At 34.7% G+C, this 23,676-nt stretch overlaps 1 protein-coding gene across 4 annotated transcripts in view; it reads left to right on the top strand.

Moving 5' to 3' along the window:
• Positions 1–23,676, top strand: part of LOC149778393 (uncharacterized) — a 190,302-nt gene that overhangs the window by 56,296 nt on the left and 110,330 nt on the right. For 3 of the 4 annotated variants that reach the window (XM_089939224.1, XM_089939220.1, XM_089939221.1), the window contains exons 7-12: positions 4,059–4,193; positions 6,751–6,782; positions 10,864–10,969; positions 13,581–13,652; positions 19,954–20,049; positions 21,627–21,668. In XM_089939224.1, the coding sequence (XP_089795350.1) occupies positions 4,059–4,193; positions 6,751–6,782; positions 10,864–10,969; positions 13,581–13,652; positions 19,954–20,049; positions 21,627–21,668 (483 nt within the window). The remainder of the gene's footprint in view (positions 1–4,058; positions 4,194–6,750; positions 6,783–10,863; positions 10,970–13,580; positions 13,653–19,953; positions 20,050–21,626; positions 21,669–23,676) is intronic. The other variant, XM_089939223.1, reaches the window with a different exon arrangement.

Here is a 23,676-nt window from a genome sequence, read left to right as displayed (position 1 = left end):
CAAGAAAAGGTACTTTACAATTTGAATAGTCACCACTCATTGATGCAGTTCAGAAATGTGCATAATTTTCATTGAAAATCAAAGTACTCTGTCTTGTTCAAACACTGCTTTTCCCAGGATTCATGTTTGTTTAAGTGGAACAGCCCATAACCAGTTCATTAAAGATATTAAGAACTGTTTTTGCTGTTAAAGGGAGGTAATACATAAATAAGGAAGAGACCAGAGAGTAAGCCAAGTACTGTCTAGCTATAAGAGGTAGCTTTGTCAGGGAATTCACCTAATGGGTTGTTTTTATTTTTTTTTAGCATGGTTCTCTATAGGATTTCAGAACCAGGGAGAGAAATACAATTTTGGATACAAATTTCATATGGGTTAGCAGAAACTCCCACTGTCCTATTAGATGTATTTTTTAGCCTGTCTAAAAGAATGTTCTTTTGGACTTTTCCTGTGTTGAGGACAAATTCTAGAGACAGCATCAATAAATTTTTTTAAATTAAATTGATTAATTACAAAAAAATCATCTCCCAAATAAGTTGATTTAAGATAATCCTTGTATTTGACTGTCAGAGCAGGTAATAGAGTTTCTGCCATGCATAACTTTCCATCATCAGCACTAAAGAAACAAGATAGTGAGTTTGAAGATAAACAGGGAAAATTAAACCCACATTCACTGGATTTTGATCTGCATTCTCAAAAAAAAATAAAATTTGATTTGATTTTCATGACTTATTTTACAGTGTTTTCAATGCAATTTGGCAGGGGGTGATGTGTGTCAATAAATAAAAAAGTAAACAAAGAAAAGTGGAGGGATATCATGCTTTTATTCACAGTGATAAATATTCCAGTAGGATAATTCATGAATATATGAATAGCAAAATCTGGTGTTCGTTTTAGCTGTTATGTAAAGTTTGGGAGATTGTTTGCATAATTTTGTGTTCTTGCAATGGAACACAAACTGGCCTAGGGAAATGGTCAACTGTCAAATTATGTAAATCAGGTGAGTGATATCAGGCATTGTTTGACCTCTTATTTAGATTTAGCTCAGTGTTGAAGTTTTTTATTTAAAAAATCTCTACTGGTTGCTAAATAAGAGGTGGGCTTACTACAGGGGGGATCTCATCCCCTTAATGCAAATGGGATCTTGTTCCCTTTTTACTGTTCAACTGTTGAAGATAATGCATGTTTATATCATTTATTACTTGTATTGTTGAGATTGTGTTTCATACGTGTGGATTGTCTCAGTTAATTTTGTATGTGTCTTTGGAAATTTTAATGTGAAGTTACCCTCGGCATACAATTTCTGTATGTCAAATTCTTAATTCAGGCAGAAAATATCAACAGTTCTGGGTTTCTGAGTACCTTTGGAATTGAAGCTTTGCATAAAATACGTGTCATTTGTCAACATTGTTTTCTGTATCGATCGTTAATGTTATGGATAAATAACAAATATACTTATAAGTGAGTCCAACTGCAAACAACCTAGAATGTGATCTATCATTGCATAATGCACCAGCAGGTAAGGTCTGTTTTTTTTCTTCTTCTGTTGATTATTTCCATCAGACCACATCAACCCAGATCTGTTGGCAGAATATGTTACTGCAGATCTGGGTCTGTGTAGGATGCAGTTGGACTTGTATTATAAGTGCTATAAGATATTTACAAAAATCACAAGAATGTGTGTACGTGTATATGCATGTGTATGTACACACATGTATACACACACACACACACACAGAGTCAATAATAGTATGCTCCCAAGATACATGTATTTAGTTTAGCTATTTAGCAAAAAGAAAATAAACAACAGAATTTAACAAAACAAATTCCACACAAGGATACTGTATCTTCACTTGAATTTTTTTGACTTGCCAATGACAAGAGGTGTGATTTCTCGTGTAGAGAAATAACAGTACAAGTATCAGTACCAACACTGCTCGTCATTTAATGTCTCATTAAACCAATCTGGTAATTTAAATACACCCCCTTCAAATCAAGAAAACAACTGTGTACATGCACCCTCTGTTAAACACGTAAAACTTTTATCTCATCAGTAGAAACAGCTACTAAATAAAATTACTGACAGCTTACCTCTAAGTGTGCAACACATAACTGACTTTATGTCAGGGCAGTTTATATAATTAGGCATGAAAATAAATGTTCACACATTAACCATTTGATGGATTAAGCAGTTTCTGAAACTCACTGAAATTAAATGACAGTTGGCTTTTATATGCAATCTTTGATGATTTGGTAATAAAAAGAAGCTTCCTGGGAATATTATTAGTAGCACATACTCTATTCGAGGTTCTACAGACCCTTCTCACCCCACTTTTTTGATGTTTCAGCCTTTATGTTTGGGTGAAGGGTCAGAGTCAATTTCTGATCGAAAAGTTGGAATTTACCTAAATCATGAGGTAGCAAATATAGGATAGCCGCTTAACTGTGGGCTTAGCAAATTAAAAATATGTTACATGTCTGCCTGAATTTGATAGGAAAATGATTTATTTTCGGAGAAATTGTGAGTATTATAATTGTTACATATTTAATTCACTGTCAGATGAGACGAAACTACAGCATTGATGAAATTTGACCTGGTACTCACAAGTTGCATTTCTAATCACATGGCTACACAAATCTCACAATTTATATGTCAGTGACATCAGAGGTCCAATTGTTATTATGAGAACAATGACCAAAAACCTGCCACTGTCACAGCAACTTAGAAGAAGTCAGATTCATCAAGAATAGAACGTGCCAACATTGGATTCATTGCATCATGTGATTACTGCTTTGACATGTGGTCTCTGCTTTGTAAATCTGGCTTTGTCAGAAACCTTTGAATTTCACTGGATTATAGTCAGTACAATCGAAATTCAAAGTATTTATACATTGATTCATATAATATACCAGTATATATACATACACCATACCTTACTCATACAAAGGAAGTTTATTTGCATACTTGGAGGGGTCACTGCTGATATTGTTATTTATATTTAATTTTTTCTGTTGGTTTAAAAAATTTTTTTTATTTCATTACATGCTATTGTAATGTAATATTGTTTACTGGATTTGATATTGTCCAGAATAGAGTTCAGTACTGACTGGTTTTTTTATTTGTTTTTATTTCTTTGAAGTAAAAAACTAATAAATGACACATTGTATCTTTTTGCTGATCTTGTTCTAAAATCAGTGACTGTTTTGGTAAAGAACTTTGTAAAAAAAGAATTGATTCTCAGACTAAGAATCATTAAGTTGAGTCAAGGTCATACATGGTTGACATGATATTTGTCATGTAACAAACTTACATTCCTTCTGGAAGGTTGAACTCTTGACCCCCATCTGGGAATCTTTCGTGTTGTAGTTAGTCTTATAACTGATGTTATGGTAAGAGTTCTATCAGACATGCCTTAACACTTGAAATGTCAAGTTGTTTTATGTTGTGTCTGGTTTAAGCTGATTTCTTTTTCTTCTTCAAATTATTGAAATTCAAGTGATTCTTTTCTGGAAATACATAAGTGCTCTGATAATTATTGGACAAAGACATTCCCTGGACATTATACAGAATTAAAAATTGGAATAATGTTTTCTGTGATTCAACAAGAGACTGTTGACATCAGTACAATGCTGACTATTGCAGATGTCATCACCTTCCATTTTGGATTTTCATCGGGAGGACTTTTGATTGATAGGACTTGTGTTTTTTAATTCTTGGATTATTTTTGGATTTAAGTCATAAAACTGTAAGTTTTTTTTCTTATTTTTTTCACTTTTTATTCTAGGGAAATAAATTATTTGCTAAATTTTACAAAGCTTGTTGTCTTCATTCTTTTCTGTTACTTTTTTAAAGAGCATAGGCTCTTGTGACCGCAGAAGGCAGGGTCAAACTACTTCTTGGTTAAGAAAACCAGGCTGCTGACCATCAATGACATGCTGATTAAATGAGATTTATAAAGGAAATTTGCCCTGGGGGAAATGATGATGGCTGTTGTGATCAGGTGACTGTTGAACTCTGGTGACCATAAGTATTATATATATTTTCTTTTGTTTTCTTTTAGAACCTTGAAATATCTGATAAGAGATTGAAGGATGCACTCAATAGGATTCAAGAACTCGAAGATGATGTTCAGAAACTGGCTACAGAATTCCATGAGGCAAATGACAGAAACAAGAAGTTCTCATATGAAATTGAAGTATGTATTTACCAAGGAAAACCATTTCTTACCATCTTTCATGAAAACTGAGGAAGCGATATTCTGTAATATACTAATGACTGTTGCAGTGAAACATTCTTTGGACTCAAGGAAGGCAATGTCAATGTGAAGTACTCATTCATAGATGGAATTTTTGAATTTTTACATATTTTTTTATGGAAACTTTAGAAAGTACAGAAATTATTAACTACAAAATTATTTAATTCATTGTAATTACAAAATGCAAGTGCATATCCTTGGTTTGTTATGAAGATCAAGTAAGCTTCGAAGTGTTTGGTCTTTAAGTATTTCTAATGAATATTATTTTTACAAGCCCTACAGCTCATTGCTTTTGGCTTTCTTTAAAAATTGAAATTGTCATCGGAAGGAATAAGTAGTGTAAATCTTTTATCTTGAGCTCTAAAGATCATAGACTGAAAGAACATTTTTGGGATGGTCTGTTGTTCCTTGTCCGTTTGTCATCTTTTGTCTATCCGTCAGTTTGCACAAGTTTGTTATTGCTATTTCTCCTAAACCACTTGAAGAATTGCCATCAAATTTTACTCGCACACACATTCATCACAATGTTTAATTGGTCCTAAATGAAAATAATTCTGCTCATACATCCAAAATAATGACCAAAGCAGCCCTTTTGAAAATCTTTTCATTGCTACTTCTCCTGAATGGATCGTCATATCAGCATGTTGTTTTCACTAAAATATTTTGTGACTTCTGGTTGGTCAATAAAGAAAATTGTGCCAATATGGTCACCACCTCAGTCTTCTTGAAATTCCTGTTAATGCAACTCCAGCTAAACTGAAAGTTGTATCAGTATGGGTTTTCATCAGATGACTGTTATAATGTCTAGTTTTTCCAGAATGAAAATGCTGCTGCTGTAACAACAAGTATGGTCACCATATTATGCATCTTAAAGCATGAGGTATTCATAAAAAACTTTCTTTGATGTCTAGTTGGTCATAAATAAAAATGGTGCCACCTGGACATCCAGTATAGCCACCACAGCAGCCATCTTGAAGATCATGTGATGCTACTTCAGCTGAATGAATGGTTCAATTCGCATGTTCACACAAGCATATCAAAGATGGTTTCAACATTCAACAGTTTAAAAGAAGTTATTTTGAAGTCATTTTTGAAATGCAGAGCATAGGTCCCCTCGAGGGACTCTTGATACAGTTTTTATTATGGAAATAAAAACCAAGCAAATACTGCATTATTCAAAGTATTGGAAACCAAGAAACTTTCTTTTTAACAAGCCCAAAATGTAAATAAATTTTCCCTGATATACTTTTACGAAAACTAACTATCATTGTAGCATCCATTTACAATTTAAGATAATTTTATTTGTAGTTGATGTTCCTAAATTCTCAAAAGGCTTGCATACCATGTCATAACGATGTCTGTGGGGCTCTAATTTTATTTGTAGTTGATGTTCCTAATTCTCAAATGTCTCAAAAGGCTTGCATACCATGTCATAACGATGTCCATGGGGCTCTAATTTTATTTGTAGTTGATGTTCCTAATTCTCAAAAGGCTTGCATACCATGTCATAATGATGTCCGTGGGAGCTCTGGTAGCTCAGTTTCTTTGGCATCAGACTCCTAATCCATCTTGACTTGTTAGTGTCTTTTATAATGGTCATACCCCATTCCTTTATACTTTCATCAATACAGTTAGAAATGGAAAATGCTAATTGGACAGCATATTTGATGTAAATAGAGTCACAAGAAAAGAAAAATTAAGTAAGTGACCATTATCGCTTCCCAGGCTTTCTCTGCTTAATTCGTACAGATATTTTGACGAAATTTTACCTTGATCAATAAGTTATAGGAAAGTCAAGTCACTCAAAGTCCAAGGTTTTTAGTAGGAAACAGTCATGAGATGGGCATTTCATCAAAGTCCAAGGTTTTTAGAGGAAACAGTCATGAGATGGGCATTTCATTTGCTGTCTGCAGTACTCTTGTTAGATTTTGTAGAAGTTTAACTGCTTTTGGGACTGAGACCTAAATATTAACATAATTTAAACAGAAATTGCTCGTTATACCATATAGAATATACTTCCTTGCAGTTCAGGTCCAACTTGAAACTGCATAGACCCAGATCAGACATCACATAATCCTCCAGCAGATCTGCCTGTATGCAGTTTGTTAGGAATAATGAGTAGAAAAAATAACAGAGATCCTGATCTGCTGGGGCATTATGCAACAAAAGATAGATCTGTGTTGCTTGCATTTGGACTCAATTTATAAGCGAGTATACACAATAGGCAAACAAAGTGTAGTTTAATGTTTGTGTGCATTTTAGTGACCTGCTAAGGGTTTTGTGGCATTTACATCATTTTTCTGACCTACATCCCGTTTTTAGATACAAGATTTGTATTTTTTATTCAATTTTTTTACTGTGGTGCCATGTACCATACATGTTTTAGAAAAACTGATCTTGTTTACATCTTTTTCTTGAATAATTTATACAATGTGTGTACTAATCCTGGCAGATTAATTCATACTCTGTTCACAAGTTCTTTCATGCTTTTTTTCAGGATTTAAAGAAGAAATTGGCAGAAAAAGAGAGGTAAGATATACATGCCTGTAGAACAGTTATTCTTTGGGTTTTTATTGGAGTTTAGCTTGACTGAACAACAGTCACCTATTACATTAGAACTTAAGTTAGTATCTAATGGACATCCTTGAGTAAAAAATATGTGGGAGAAATTGATTCCATAAGAAAACAAAGCGAGTTACTTACAAAAACTTACATTTCTACTAAAGGCAGATTATAAGCAGAGGTATCAAAGCAGTTGTATCTACAAAACATGTCTGACAGATGAGCAGAGATGTCCATCATCTCAAATTGGGCATGAATATCCCATATTGCTGAGCCTGTTAATGAATCATGCTGCTGTAGACAAAAACAAAACTTTTTCTAAAAAAATAAACTCCTCAAAAATCGGTAGAAGTTGAAGTCATATGAGAATATTTTTTGTCCTGTTATGTATTTTTTGGTGATTTGTAACGTTATATCAGTTTCCAGCATATAACTTGAGTGCTTTTGATCCTTCCCAGTCTTTTCTGGTAAGATCAGTTTCTTGCATATAACATGCTATAATGATTAGAAAAGTTTGTTTCGATTCTGTTCTGACAATTCGTGTCATATCATCAGTTTTGCACCATTATCAAGGATTACTTCATTTTGATTGATTGTGTTTTCTTCATGATGTACTCTGTTATTGTTTTGTTTTTTAAATTCAGTTTCTGCAACATTTGTGTTGATTTGCAAACTATAATCAGCAGTGTTTTGATAAACCTTTTGTATGTGTCATGACTTTGAAATGCAGGACAGTGATTGTAAGGGTGGCCAGACAAAATTGTAGAGGACAAAATGGAAGAGACAAAATATTATGAAGACAACATGTATCTGACAAAATTGTATGTGTATTAAATTTAAATCTGTTTATGTTAAATATCATTATATTTTTGACATACTGTAATGATGCAGTTAAATATTAAGTTTTTCCTGCAGTCTTTGCATTACTAAGTGCATGAACTGAAATAATACATCAACGTTTCCTGCGAGAAATTCAAGCTTTGAAAATAGGTGTGGTTCCAGTTTCTCTTAGTGTAGATTTTGAGCCAGCAGGAATTCAATCTTTCCAAAACACATTCCAGACAGCAACAATCACCGGTTGTATGTTTCGCTTTGTTCGGTGTGTTTGGTGAAAATTGTAGTCCAAAGGTGTATTTGGATGTTACTGAGATAAGCCTGATTTTGCACATCGTACCAAATGACCTCTTGCCTTAGTATTTGTGCCACCAGCTATGTCATTTGGGTATTCAAATGTCTGATAGAAGATCCAGCATAATGTGACCTTGAGGTTATCTGTGATTACCTGGAAGATGATTTAATTGGCAAGCCAAGAAGTGAACCTCCAATATTTTCAATCCAACTCTGTAACTTAATATTCCAGAGTCCTTGCCTTGTAGCAGCAATGCAGTCAAGGGGTGGCACAGTGCCTTAAATAATGTTGTTGGCTTTGCCCACCCGATGACAACAGAAGTCATGTGCAAACTACAACAGGACCAGAATAGCACCCAATTTCATCAATTGGCACTAGGAGTACAGGCTGGAAAAAAGAAAAGAAAAACTTGCTTCCATATCAACGAAGCATTGCACACGATGGTGTCCTACTACAGTAATCAAGATCTAGTTGCATACGCAGGAGACATTGCACATGTTCTCAATATTAATGTTGTCTGATAATTTGTAACACATTGTCCATTAACTGCTGTTAATGTTATATAGATCAATTATTTAGAATTTAAAACAGGTGACTATAAATTCATACGTTTGTAAACTTTAATATATTGATCCGTATATACTCTCTGCAGATTAATTTTAAAAAACATTTATTTTAAACTAACAAATATTCAGTTTATTTTTTGCCTATACAATTTGCATCGTGACATAATGATCACACCATTTTGTCCATACCATTTTTTCTGTTGACATTTTATCCCCATAGCTTTCTGTCTGTACCATTTTGTCTGTGACATTTTATCCCCATAGCTTTCTGTCTGTACCATTTTGTCTGTGACATTTTATCCTCATAGCTTTCTGTCTGTACCATTTTGTCTGTGACATTTTATCCCTGTAGCTTTCTGTCTGTACCATTTTTTCTGTTGACATTTTATCCCCATAGCTTTCTGTCCATACCATTTTTTATGTTGACATTTTATCCCCATAGCCTTCTGTCTGTACCATTTTTTCTGTGACATTTTATCCCTGTAGCTTTCTGTTTGTACCATTTTGTCTGTGACATTTTATCTTTGTAGCTTTCTGTCTGTACCATTTTGTTTGTGACATTTTATCCCCATAGCTTTCTGTCTGTACCATTTTTTCTGTTGACATTTTATCCCCATAGCTTTCTGTCTGTACCATTTTGTCTGTGACATTTTATCTTTGTAGCTTTCTGTCTGTAGCATTTTGTTTGTGACATTTTATCCCTGTAGCTTTCTGTCTATACCATTTAGTCTGTTGACATTTTATCCCTGTAGCTTTCTGTCTGTACCATTTTGTCTGGGACATTTTATCCCCATAGCTTTCTGTCTGTACCATTTAGTCTGTTGACATTTTATCCCTGTAGCTTTCTGTCTGTACCATGTTGTCTGTGACATTTTATCCCTGTAGCTTTCTGAATGTACCATTTTGTCTGTTGACATCTTATTCCTGTAGCTTTCTGTCTGTACCATTTTGTCTGTGATATTTTATTCACTACCATTTTGTCCTAGTATTCCCTTGCTCACAAGGAAAGAATCCATCCATCATCCATGATGATTGACCAAGTCTTTGCAAAGAGGCCTAGACAAGCACCTATGGGGACATTTGGGATAGGAATGCATGGTGGGAGAGGGTAAAAATCACTAGGGCTGTCACTCCTCATTCATTCCTTACAAAGGAAGGTTATAGAATTTCCTCCTTATGGTGTCTTGGCATCATGGACCCTGTAGTTAAGGAGGAGACTTAACTGAGGTTGTTCGCTGGATGGCAACTGCATCAGTTTAAAGAATTTGTGGATGGGCTGTGAGGAGGATTCACATTACCATTACATTGCCTGGCCGATTACAGTGGGCAAGGAGCACTAATAAAGGATCTACATTGATAATCCTTCAGGTCTTGGAAAGCCATGCTAGGGTCAGAGGTCAAATTTACTTCAATCTCCAGAGTAGAGAAACATCTGAAATAGATTCTGACAAATACAGCTACACACAAAGCTTAAAGATGGAAATTCAGGTTATAGCCACCTAATTTGCTGTGTATGTGTGTGTGTGTGTGTGTGTGTGTGTGTGTGTGTGTGTTTGTGAAATAGAGCACACTTTTAATAAATTTAGGAATTGGTGGCTCAAATGTTAAAGCAGTGTAAAAGTAGACAGCTACACATTGCAATTTTATAGAGTTTTAAGGTTTTTTAGCTGGCTGTCAACTGCAAATATGAACAAATGTTGACCCTTGACCATCAAATAAAACAGTGTCTAGTCTCCTGTGAGGGCTTCTCAAGCAGGATAAAACCACTGTTGATGGCAAAACTGCTCACTGGTACATAATTACAACCCACTGTTGTTATTATTTCATGCTTTTTTGCCATAAAACAATTACAAATGTACAAATTCCTTTGATTTTTAAAAAGCAGAAATGCATGATATATAAAAGAAGCAAATAATACATATGAAAAATTTAATTGAAGAAAAGCAGTTTCCATGTGCTATGGTTGAAAATTGCAAAGGGCCAGTTTCATTATTAAAGCAGCTTGCAGTGTAAGGGTGCATCTCAGTGCAATTTCTCACAAGGGATAACTCTGAGGACACCGGCAAAGGTTTTAAATTATGTTTTTCCCCATTTATGCTACATGTGTGAAGTGCAGAGGGTTGTGATAGTGAGCATTCAAACTATCTCTAGTAGTTTGTTGCCAGGATTTTGCATGATGTACATAGAGCGAACAGCAGGTGATGACCACAATTATCAGGTACTGAGGAGGAGGAGGAGAAGAGAAGGAGGTTTGTTGTCGAATTATGAACAAGAAAGGTAGTGATGATTGTTGTTCTGATGACTGTTTCTTGTGTTGTGACTTGATGGTGATGATGATAATGTATATTTTCAGACAAGTAGGTGATTTAACAGGAAACTTGAGAGAGACAGAGGACAAGCTGAAGGAGGAACTGGATAAACTAAAGAGGAATGTAAGCAGGAAAGACCGGGATATTCAGGTGAGGTCCTTTTTGTTCAGCCACTGTCTTGGTTGGAAGGTGTTTTCAAGTGTGCCCAAACCCTGTGTTTCATGAAACCTTTCAACTTGAGTGCACATATGCAGTCAAATGTCTGTGATTTCTATCCGACTTGTATACCCAGAGGCAGGTGTTTATAAGAATCATTGTCTCTGTCTGCCTGTCCAGCCATCATACAGTTTTGTTAGTGAACTAGTCCAACAGGTTTTGATGGCTTGCTTTGAAACATGTAGATATTATGATCATTATTGAAAAATGCACATTTCAATAAATCATATTGTTACCACAATTTTTAAACATGTACTTATTGACAGATCACTGTGCTCTAACAATTTTTGTTAGAGTTACTGACCCTTTTATCCTGTTGCTGAATGCACTGTGACAGATACTTGTGAATGCAACTTGTCGTACATTTGTTTGGGACTTCTGTGTCAGGTTATAGTCGGCTAAGGTGTACATATTGACAAATCTGTTTGCTTCCTTGATGTTTTTTGTTACAGCTATTGCCCATTGACTTGAAGCTGGATGCAATATATGACATAATGTTGGGAATCTGCTCTTGTAGCTTCAAGTGGATTGATGTGAAAGTCAGTACACATTTTGGTCATCATCCATATTTAGGAGTTAAGCATTCATACCAGTCATTGTACTACCACTGTGTTCAGAAGAGTTGTGCACTTTTTCGACTTTAGAGTTGTGTTTATAGAGAGAGTCCAAGGGACAAAATGTGTGAGAGGCAGGGGTATATTTGCACATCAGAGCAAATTGCTCACTATTCCTTTGTTTATATTTCCATTTATTACCTACCCATTTCATCCTATTTTTTTATCTGACTTTCAGTGCATATGTTAATGCATTTATGTAATGCAGACATAACGAGGAAATATTGACTTATTTTTTGCATTGTACATTGATATTCATTGATACATTGAGCTAAACTTATATTAATTCTAATTTGTTTTGAGTTCAGTTCATACAGTATTGACAAAATGTTCAGAAAGCCTGAACAAGAGGGCCTTTATTTAATACAAAATAATATTCATGCTTCATTCCAAGTTGGAGGAAAGGACTTATTTGATTTGGTCTACAAATATGTTGAAGCCTGATAGCCTTGTCTTGTTCCTACAGCATATCAGACTAGTTCTTTCTGCTGAGCTTGAACAAAATTTGTATTTAGTCTTTTGTATAAAACAGTGAACCGAAATCTGGCAACACTTAATATAAATGGATGTCAGTCATTCAACCTTCAGGTTGTATTTTAAATTGTGCCTTAGTTGTCATTCCAAATTGAGTTTTAGTATGCACAAAGATTAAGGCATTTTATGAAGGAGTGCCTGTTTTCATTCAGTAAGGTGAAAGAGAAACCTTTTGCACATTCATTTTCTGTTTTCAGTATTTCACAAATTAAGAGGTCAATCCAGATGAATAGAAATTGGCAACGGAAGCCTTTATATTAGCAAACAGCAATTTCTAGGTGGACACACAAATTTCTTATAAGTTGCCAATATTTGCCCTGATATTTGATTTGCTATTGATCCTGAAAAAGTTTAAACTATGGAATTTTCTGAATTGATCTGACTTCTCATTAAGTTTAGTCATTACCCATTATTAAATAGTCAGTTCTTTCATTTATTTGCTTTTTCTCTGAGATTTGTTTTATCAGACTATACAAGTTTGATTTATCACAAAAGTATGAGCTTCTTCTGCATGTTCATTTGTTACAAAATGTAGTTCAGTACACAGTTTATACAACCGGTAAAATATACTGTTCCATTTGATGACTGCAACTTCAAGGTAGAAATCAGCAAACAACAGCACTAGCTTTAATATCAGGATAATGTAACATTCAGTATTGAAAAAATTGTTACTCCAGGATGGAATTACCCTCATTCAGTTGGTATTGCAGAGCTTGTTATTCCGCGATGGAATTACCCTCATCCGGTCAGTAATGCATAGCTTGTTATTTAGGGATGGAATTACCCTCATCCTTATAATAAGAATTTATAATCCCATGGATGAACTTCCACTGAGAATTCTGGAAAGAATCCAGAACATTAGACATTTCCAGTTTGCTGTGAAAGACACTGATGCAGGTGCTTAAGTCTGCATCTATTTGAGGATGCCATGTGCTATGCAGTTTTGCAATATCATTCTGAGAGTTTGTGTTTTTGGCTCAAGATAAATTGTGCATGGGGCAAATTAATACATGTTTCTGTATGGTTCAAAAGTTATTTTCTGTCTTTTATTTATCATCAGTGAATATTAAGTTTTCCAGGCAATTAGGCAGTTGTGGTTCATGATTTCAGCATTGTTTGGTTAATGATCTCTCTTTGTCTCTCTCTGTCTCTCTCTCTCTCACACACACACACACACACACACACACACACACACATACATACATACATATATATATACCAAATGATGGATTGCTTCATTCTATTTAATCATGTCTTCAATCCTGATAAATATGTAATGCACATGTTTATCAATATGGTTTTGTGATGGTTTTTTTAAATCTTTGCACTTGTGTTATAATTGTGTGTTACCTCCTCTGTTTCTTTTGTTTTATGATATTTTCTCATTTTGCATGCAGAGATTGTCTATCTCAATGAAAGAGAACAGGAATGTGGATTGTAGTGCCTTCTTAGAACTGACTCAGTTGCAGGTTTGTTTTTGGTACCTCAGATATTCTGTGTTTGTGGTGGCGGACCTAGTAGATGTAATAGATGACTAGTCTCTTCCACTTGAATTGGACAAATATACAAATGTCCCTACCGCTTGACTGAAATGAGAAACTCAAGGTAGCTTCATTAAGATGGTAATGGGGTTAACAATAGCCTACTAAACTGGTATGCTTGACATTATTTTAAGGTAAATAAAATAACAGAATTGTGTTAAAAGGCAGTATTTAAAAAAAAGAACAACTTAATAGCTGCAGTCAGGGTTTCAACTTTGAAATGTGTGCTGTACATTTGATAAAAAAAGATTTGTCTAATTCAAGTGAGTAAAACTTTTGCACAAAATTATTGGAGCCGATCCTGATACTAATCATTACTAAACAGCTGGCATGATTCTGCTTTTATGTGTGTCATAGACTAATCTTAATTCGTTTTTTCAGTGTTAAACATACTGAACTTTTATGAATACTTGTCATAATTTTTCTCATTTATGTTTTACCATTGTCTTCTATTTTATAGAACTTTTCAGGAATGTTAACATCTTTACATTTTATATTTGATCTTCTTGTACTTGATGTTTACATTTATTTGGGAGAGGTGATCTTCCAGAAGTTTATCAAATTCTTCATTTGTACATTTTAAAATCCTTGTGATTGGCACCATCATTGTGATGCACCATTAAACACACACACAGACAGACAGACAAACACACATGTAAAAATACATACATTGATGGAGGGAGGGATTAAGTGACAGACTGGCTAACCAACCTTAGGATACTTCTCTTCCTAAGCCACCACCCTGATGATACATTGCTATAAAGTAAGGACCTAGGTAGTGCACTTTTGTGGTTTACTGAAGACATTTTCTTACTACATTGATAGTTTCAAAGGCTTGTGGGCTAACACCTGCAACAGTAAATAAACTGATTAAGATGTCTGTATATATTTGTTCCATTAAATGATTTTCAATTTGCAAAGGCTTTTTTGAAGAGGAGTGATAGAAAACAATGAAGAATATTTACCAGCTGAACAACAATTATGTATGCAGATAACTTATACATTTATCGTCAAAAAGGTGGTACAAAATCAGAATCATTAAAAGCTTGTTTTAAATTATAATAATGTTGTCACCCATCAGCGATAATTCGGCATAGTTTACCTCCCCATGCCCCAATGATTCCGCATCCCCCAGATAGACATGGGGGACCTCTCCCTCTTAAAAAAATGTTTGGCAGCATCTCTGTGAAATCAGTTCTGCATCACAGAACTTGACCAGACCCTCGATTGCATGCACTTAGGGTAAGGAAGAGGCTTACTGAATTTGGTGTCAAAAGGCCCCTTGTAAAGGTCATTGTGACTGACAGAAGACAAATCCTTTCTGCACATAAATTTCAGTTATCTACATAGAGGATCATTAAACACTGTGGACATACCATTCATGGTTGCCGAGTGGTCTAAAGTACTCGTTACTGATCACTGCCATCTCACCTGTCTGCATGGGTTTGAGTCTCAGGCTTGGCCAGTGTGGGTACATGAGAAAGCTTGCCAGTAGCTTCTCGTGGGTCGGTGGTTCTTTCTGGGGTTTTCCTGGGTTCTTCCTCCACCATTTATAATGGCCACCATATATAGCCTATCTTGTGCTGAAAAATGGCGTTAAACCCTATAACAACAACAACAACCATTCAGTGTGATCTTGTTTGTTTTTATGAAATATTTCAGAAGTACAAAGTTGCATAGAAATGTCATTTTAAAAGAAAAAGAGGACCACCACCTCACATATGCTGTTAGCAAAGATAGTTTGTCCACTATTGTTATTACTACAGCAAGCATATCAGGTTTAAAGCAAAGACAGGTTTAATCAAAGTTGATATAAAAATTTAACAAGTAATTTGAGACCACAGATTAGCTAAAAAATTTGTGTAACTTTCATCCATTAACATTGCATAGGATTTCAGGAATGTTGAAACAATATTAACAGAATCAAAGGTCATGGGCATAATACTTGCAAAATAAATGCACTTCTGTCCTTTACTTTCTGTAAGGAACCTTGACACCATTTAATGGTGTGGTACCAGCTATTTTGTCTCAAATGTATTCATGTATTTATCAGATTGATTCTTGCTAGCATCTAGTTTGCATATATTTGTGTTGACATAAGAAAGTTGTGAGACATCTTTTAATCAAATTTCCATGAGAAAATTAAATCAGTTTTTTGTTATACAACCTTAGTTTGACTTCTTTGCAGAAAGTTTTCTCTTTCCAGAAAAAAAACGGTATACTGGTTACTTTATATTTGTATAATTAATTCTGCCATTAGGCTTTATTTGTAATGTCCTTTAATTTTCAATCCTTTCATCAACTGTATGACTGTTGTTTACTGTGGCATAGATGATTAAAGAGTCCTGTTTTATATGCAGAAAATTTTGTCTTTAACTGAACACTAGAATTTGTGAACAGCTAAATAGGTAAATTACCTGGCTACCAGTGCTTAGGGAATACTCTGGAATGTTAGAATTCATGCAGCATACACCTTTAAATAATGCACTGTGGACATAAGTGATATGTAGACAAAAATTGATTATCTGCATGCATAGTTTGGATAATTATATTTGATAGTAAACTATAAATTATATTTGATTTTTTATCAGTAAATATTTTTCCACTCATTTTCCTAATTTAATTGTAGTGGTATTTCATGTTAGCAATTAGCTTGCTGAAATGCATTACTTGGTCAAATTTCACATGACTATAAAATACTAGTTTGCAATAGATTTGACTCCAAAAGTCAGTGTTGGTTCTAAAATAACTCACCATACACTGATTGAGCAGTTAGAAACAAATCAGTATAGGTTATAAAATTGTGCAAGAACAGCTCAGCACTACCAATGTTAAGATAGTATAAGTATATCGTATGAACTTATTAAAAATGATTTCCTTGTGTTGAACTTTAGTTTCTAACCTAGTTGCACTAGATTAGCCAGTAACAAACCTTATATTAGCACTAACTTAACCAGTACGACAAGTTAACAAGTACTCATTTTTTCTGTAAACTTTACATTTTCAGAATCATGCAGTATTTTTCCATACTACATGGCTTCATAGTGCATGACGTGTGTCTAAAATTAGTATTGTGTATTAGAAACTCCTTTGTAAACAATGTATGCTCATGAAGTAGATGCTTTAGCTTTTGGTTTATTAGATTTGTTTGAAAGTAGAGATGATAAAGTTAATGATGTGGATGAGTTCACTGAGTCACAAATGAAACTTTCAAATGAGTAAATGAATGAATGTGATGATAGTTGCAATTTCCATGTCAAACATGAGAGATGCAGTAATTGAAAATACCATTCTGATCATTTAAACACTTAGCAGAATTATTGTTAATTTGTCACAAATAGAATGTTTGAGACTCTGACCAGTGCTCACTAGGATCTCTATTGCATATAAAGGATATTAAAACCAAGGGTTATCACATAGATATCAGAGATGTATCATTTTATAAGTGAGTCAAAACACAAAATTCTGAGAGAAAAAAATGCAACTAAAGGTTTGGTAGGAAACTAGGAGCTAGAAGTCAGACAGGTCATAGCTTGGGTCCCTGCAACAGTGAGCATGCAAGTGACAGGGCATACATATATGTCTTCTCTAGCTGATAAGAACGGCAATAAATATAATTACAATTATGCATCTTGAATTTCCTCAATTTGTACTTTCTTAGTTCTGCAAATCCAAAAGACAGAACCCATGCCATAGTTACAAAAATTGTACTGTAATTTCAACATTTCCAGCTGAAATCACATTCTCCTTTCAGCACTCAAAATGAAATGAATGTGATATTCCATTTTGTCTTTTTGATAATTTCAATTAAAAGAATTTATATTTCCTCACATTATGACTCCAAACAATCAAGCACAGAATAGAAACACAGGTTCAGTTGATTTAGCTGCTCAAATCACATACAAACAGCTTATGAAATTTACCCAATAAATCCAGTCCATCACTAGCAGAAAAGCAGAATTGAGTTGGATTGACAGAAAAACAAAATCCATCAATTCCATACCAACTGGAAAAGTTGTTTCAATGCGCATCATTCACAATATGACTCGAACTTTCAATTTTAAGTAGATCAAATTGAGAACTATTTTTTAAACTTATGATGAGCACGAGGCCAAGTTCAAAGGTTGATGGGCAGTGCCATGTACAGACTAATAGTTTTACTGTGTGTTGATAAATCTATGGTTGCATTTATTTTGGAATACAGCATAAATTCAGTTATTTTGTTTCTTTTAATGTTTTCTTTTTATTATAAAGCATTAGGTAGGAAAACAAAATGAGTATATAATAAAAAGGTTAAAGCATTTAAATGGGAAAATATGAACTTTATTTCTGAGTAATACTGATCTCTCATGGTCTTGCAGTATTGCTCAGAAGAAACTTATTCATATTTTCCCATGGAGTAACCTATAAATACTTGGAAGGTTTCTGCAGGGATTTTGGTTTTCAAGCTTGGTTGCTTTAATAGCTTGTTTATAATGAAATATTTGCAGTTCAAAAGAGTTGGTTCACAAGCCTTACTGGCACTGTGCTTGTGCTTTTGATATGATTTAACATGTAAGCTATCAGACTATCACCTTTTCAATACATCTATTGCTAATAGCTCTAGTTATTACTGATTTATATTTGCTACATTTTGATAGTTATGTGAATTTGCAGCTTTATTAATTTGGTCATGAAGTTCTTTTATTGGTGTGAGTCATACCAGCTGTTAGCACAATACATTAGAAAGTTGGTGGCCCACTTTCTAGGTAGGTTGACCTACATGCAGTAAATGAATTCAGCAGTAGGAAACATATTCACTCCAGGTTTTAGTTATCCTGGTCATAGGCTGTTGTGTCTAATTGGTTGTCCAACAACTGTTTTCTGATTTCCATCCATCCATTAAGACAAGTTTGTTATTGGTATGTCTAATCCACTTGGAGGATTGCCATGAAACTTCTCTCTCACTCTCTCTCTCTCTCTCTCTCTCTCTCTCTCTCTCTCTCACACACACACACACAGCACCCTAAATGAAAATGGTTCTGTCCAGACCTCTAATATGATCACTACAGCAGCCTTCTTGAAAATTATTGTAACTTCTCCTGAATGCAAAGTCGTATCAATATAGGTTTTTACTATAAGACTTCTTATGATGGTCTGACATCTAATATGGCCACTATAGCGCCATCTTAAAAATCTTATCATTACTTATGTTAACACAGTCATATCAGCAAGGGGTTTTCACCAGAAGACCTATTATGTTTAGTTAGTCCTAAATAAAAATCTTACCGATCTGACAATCCAATATAGTTACCATGGTACCATCTTAAATTTTTTAAAATTACAAATCCTCCTGAACAGGAAGTTATATCTACATGGAATTTTCACTGGAAAAATTATTATGGTGTCTAGTTGGTCTTAAAAAGATATTGTTCCAATCTGATATCCAATATGGCCACCACTAATTGTCTTAGAGGGAAACCTTATCAAGATGGGATTTTCATTAGAAGTCTTCTAATGGTGTATTGCTTTTCCAAAATGAAAATTTTGGTGATCTTAAAATCAATATGGCATCCACAGTTGCTAATTTGAAAATCTTATAGCTCAAGAATATTAGATATGGTTTCAGCATTCTGCAGTTCAAAGAAGAATTGTCTTATTTGAATTCCTGGACATTCTTTTCTGACTGTAGAGTGTAATGCTCTTCAAATGTCTCTTGTTGTAATGAATATCCAGCCCTTACTACACAATTCTAGAGCCTATGCCAAATACTAGCATTTTTGTAATTGGTAAGTCAGGAGAAATGGTTTTCAGTGACACTAGATTGTCCTTCCAGTCAGATACAGATTCTCATTTCAAATGTATACATTGGAAGGGGAAAAAAAGGTATGAATAATGGTTCATAAAATGTTATCCGAATATTAAAATAATCTACCTGGTAACAGTATAGACCCAGATTTGCTATCCCATAATGTACCGTCACATCAGGGTCTTTGGCTTTCAGATGTAAGTAGAATTAACAGTGTGTAGACCAGGCTTGGAAAGGATAACTTCTCAGACTGAGTTTGAGAGCTGTTGTTAATTTTGAAAGCTAGTTTCTGATTGGCTGAAATTCAAAACTTGTATGAGTTTGATGATTTCCATGCTGGCAAATGAGGATCTCACTTGTTGACAGTTGGGTGTATGTTACACATAAACTAATATACTATTCCTATTATATGGCTAATCATTATGTCTTATTGTATGTCAGGACATGGTTGATGACCAGAGACTGAGTCTGGAGAAGCTGCAGGCTACATCAGGTCAACAGGAGCAGGAGATCCAGAAAAAGAATCAAATGATAGGGGTAGGTGTATTGGATTGTGAGACATTTCTTTCATTTTTCCAATAGTAGTGGCTTTATCATAAGCAGTCAACACTACGGTGGCCTATTGGTTAGAGCATATGTCTTGGATGTGGGAGGTTGCGGGTTTGAACCCCAGCTGAGTAATACTAAAGACTTATAAAAATGGTACTAACAGCTGCCTCACTAGGCGCTCAGCATTAAGAGGTTAGCGTTGGGACTGGTTGGCCTGGTGTTAGGATAATGTGACTGGGTGGGACATCATGCTACATGTCTGCGGCATGATATTCAAGGACATATCATATATTAGGAATTTCCTTGTTTTAATTTGAGTGACCATTGAAATAAAGTGTAAAGTTTTAAAAATGTAACCATGTGGAACTTTAAAAATACAAGTGTGCACACCAAGTGCTAACTGGTGAGACTTAAACACACATTTAAATTTTGCTAAAGTTAAGAAATGTGATAGTTGACTCCTTAATGGTGATCCACATAATTCCCATGTAAATTGTATTGTCTTAAATTGAATTATTGAGATTAAACAAAATAAACTCTGAATCCTTTCCTTTGCTTTATGTAATAAATTGGTTTGCTTACATGGCTGTAAGGCCAAATGAGCATGTGTTATGGACCTTTGTCATTGCACCTTTAATATTGGACAAAAGATACTGATGTTCCATTAAATTTGCATGAAGATAAAAATGTGGAGAAGCCTTCAAACAGTTGTTTCCATAGCATATGCAGTAAAAATGGTTGGAAGAAATTATCTGTAGTATGCCATATTAACTCAAATTGTTTGGTCAACTGCACATGGCTTTACATATTAAGCAGATATCAGCTAGATGAGCATTCTCAGTTCCACTTAGATCTCTTATTGAGCTTGTATTTGAGATAGAACATGGCTTAGCAATAACATTTAAATTTTAAAGTGAAATATATATATGTATATATATCTTCAGGGTAAGTACCTGGTTGGGTAGGTTTTTGATGGCCATGGGTTTTTGAAAAGAGGATTAAGAATGAGTACAGATTTTAAGATGTAGATCAGGTTAATTGATAGGTCTTGAAAGAACTGATAATTTTGGTAATTTAGAATAAGAATTGATTCCATTTTGAACACATACATGTTTATTATCATGGTTTGGACAAGATCATACAGCAAATAATTGTTCATCAAGTATACAGGGTTGCATCTAGGACACGCAGATGAGAAAATCCTACTCGAATCGAAAAGTGCAAACAAATTCTGAATCTTCTCCAGACATAATACAAAGACAAGGATTTAACAAATGTTAATGAATCATGCATAATTTAGTTTCAAGAAATGTAGAAATTACCTGTTTTGCTTCTGTAAAGTTAGTCGGACACTAAGAGGACAGTAATTGCATTATGCTATGGCAGATCAGGATCTTTGTGTGCAGTCTAACTCAACTTATAAGTGAATATATATGGTAGATGTTACAAATTGTAAAAAGTCTGAAAACACATGATATTTAACCATATATTGCAGTGTACCCCAGAAAGTACTCTATTAAGAGATACTTTTATAGATACAAAAGACTTGGCATATTTCTTTTCAGAAATTAGAAGACTTGCTGAGAGAAAAAGACCAAGAAATTAAGGTACAGAATAAAAATGCTTAAGTGAATTGACATCTGTAAATATTTGTGGCTCTTTAAGAATTGAAAAAAGATTGAGTAGCAAATAGTGGTTGTTAGGTTATTTTATACTCTCCCAGAACTGAAAAAGGAGTGTATTTTATGTTAATTCATACAGTTCTTTGTGTTTGATGACCAGTCTAATTTTTGCAAAAGTGCCTCCACAATAAGGACAATCACTAGACCTCTTTGTCCTGTTTATCGTCATGCATATATAATACATGTTTATTTGGGCAGAAGATGTCCAGTCCACCCTCTTACAAAGTCAGCTCTAGAGCCAAGACAAATGTGCAAAGTCAGAATTGTTTCAGAATGAAAATTCAAATCTTCATTGAACTTTGGCACAAATTTTATGGAGGATGTTGAAATGCAACCACCACCTTCAGTGAAGATACTAAAAACAACTGCAGACCCATTTGATGCCACAGCAGTTGGATAATGATTCATGTATTACAACAGGCCTTATCTTCATAGACATTGAGCGAATTTGACAAAAGTATTAATTGGTATCTTACTGAGTACAAGTCCCTTTCCCCAACCGTGCATGGATTTGGCAATATTGAAGCCTGTTATGTGGTACTGCAGTTTGATTTTGTTGGCCAGAATGGCCAGCTTGTCTTTTATCCTCTTTTGTACACTATTCCAGCTGCCAGTCAACCATTACAATCATCAGACAATCCATGTATCGCTTTAGCAGTCATGCTTCTGTCATCTGGGACTGGCAAGCAGGCCATCCAACCACATCTTTCGACAATACAGCATCAGCATCTTACACCCAGAAGATCTGTGTGTGCCCTCTGATGTTATTTGAGGCACATAGAGAATGTCCTCAGCAGTCATAAAAGACTGCCACTTTAAGCAGGAAAGCAAGACATAGCTCCACAGGCACTGGCCACTTGGCTAAGGGAAGTTATTAAATCAGACAATAAACTCTCATAAGATCTGGCTTGAGTAATGAAGATTTCAGCTCATGAAATAAAGTGATTTTCATGAGCCTGGCTTTGAATGTAAAATTTTCATTCAAGACATAGTTGTGTCATTTGCCTGGAGCACCCAGTCTACTTCCAGCTTCTATTTGTGTGACATGGCTTCACAAAGGAGAGAGCTGAATCTCAGGCTACAGGTATCTGCCCATGCAGGTTACTAAGCCATATTCACAGAAGTACAACCTCAGACCCTGGCATGACCAATTTGTTGGATTTGCCTGGGAAACTTTTGAATGTAAGAAAGCATTCAGGGGCAAAGTATGTCTTTAATGAGTAAACACACTTTGTCTTCATTTGTACTAAACTAACAATAGAAGATATTCATCCTTTCAGAGCAACCTCGCTTCTGGAGGGTGTCATAGGTAGAGGTTGCATGCTGAACATTTCCTCCTCTTTTATCCCATTCTCATAATGTTATTAATTTATTTGATGAAGAAAGGAGATTGTAAACTATGTTCTTCCAATAAAATTTAAATGATCACATTACTAAACTTACCTCTAATCTTTCTCCACAGTGTGTTCATCCTGTAAAAGGTTTTGCTCTAGTTTAAGCTTTTACCTCCTGGATACCGAGGACCACCTACTGAAAATAAAGTGGGGTTAACCTGCACATATTTCTTCCCTTTCTCTATATGTTAAATAGCTTGACAGATGTTTTTTTGATTTCATTGAGGGCTGAATTGGAGGTGGAAGAGATTTATACTCTAATGTTAATGTGATCGGGTAGATAATCATTGGAAAAACAATTTACTATGATGTTTTTTTCTTCTAAATGGATGAATGTAGTGAAGGGATTTTCACTGTAAGAACATTAATGACAGTTAATTGCTTCTGAATGAAAATGGCTGCCGTGGTAGCCATCTTTAAAATCATTTTTTGCTACTTCAGATTAATGTATGGTTGTTCAGACATTGGGTTTGAACTTAAGATTTCTCACATGATGTGGACAATTCGACCCTGGTGTCACAGGATGAAGCCGGGTTGGG

Source organism: Sinohyriopsis cumingii, chromosome 17, assembly GCF_028554795.1.
Source record: "Sinohyriopsis cumingii isolate HCF-2022 chromosome 17, ASM2855479v2, whole genome shotgun sequence".
NCBI classification, from domain to species: domain Eukaryota; kingdom Metazoa; phylum Mollusca; class Bivalvia; order Unionida; family Unionidae; genus Sinohyriopsis; species Sinohyriopsis cumingii.
The sequence above is the reverse complement of the archived record's forward strand: the minus strand, read 5'-3'. Positions and strand labels throughout refer to the sequence as shown.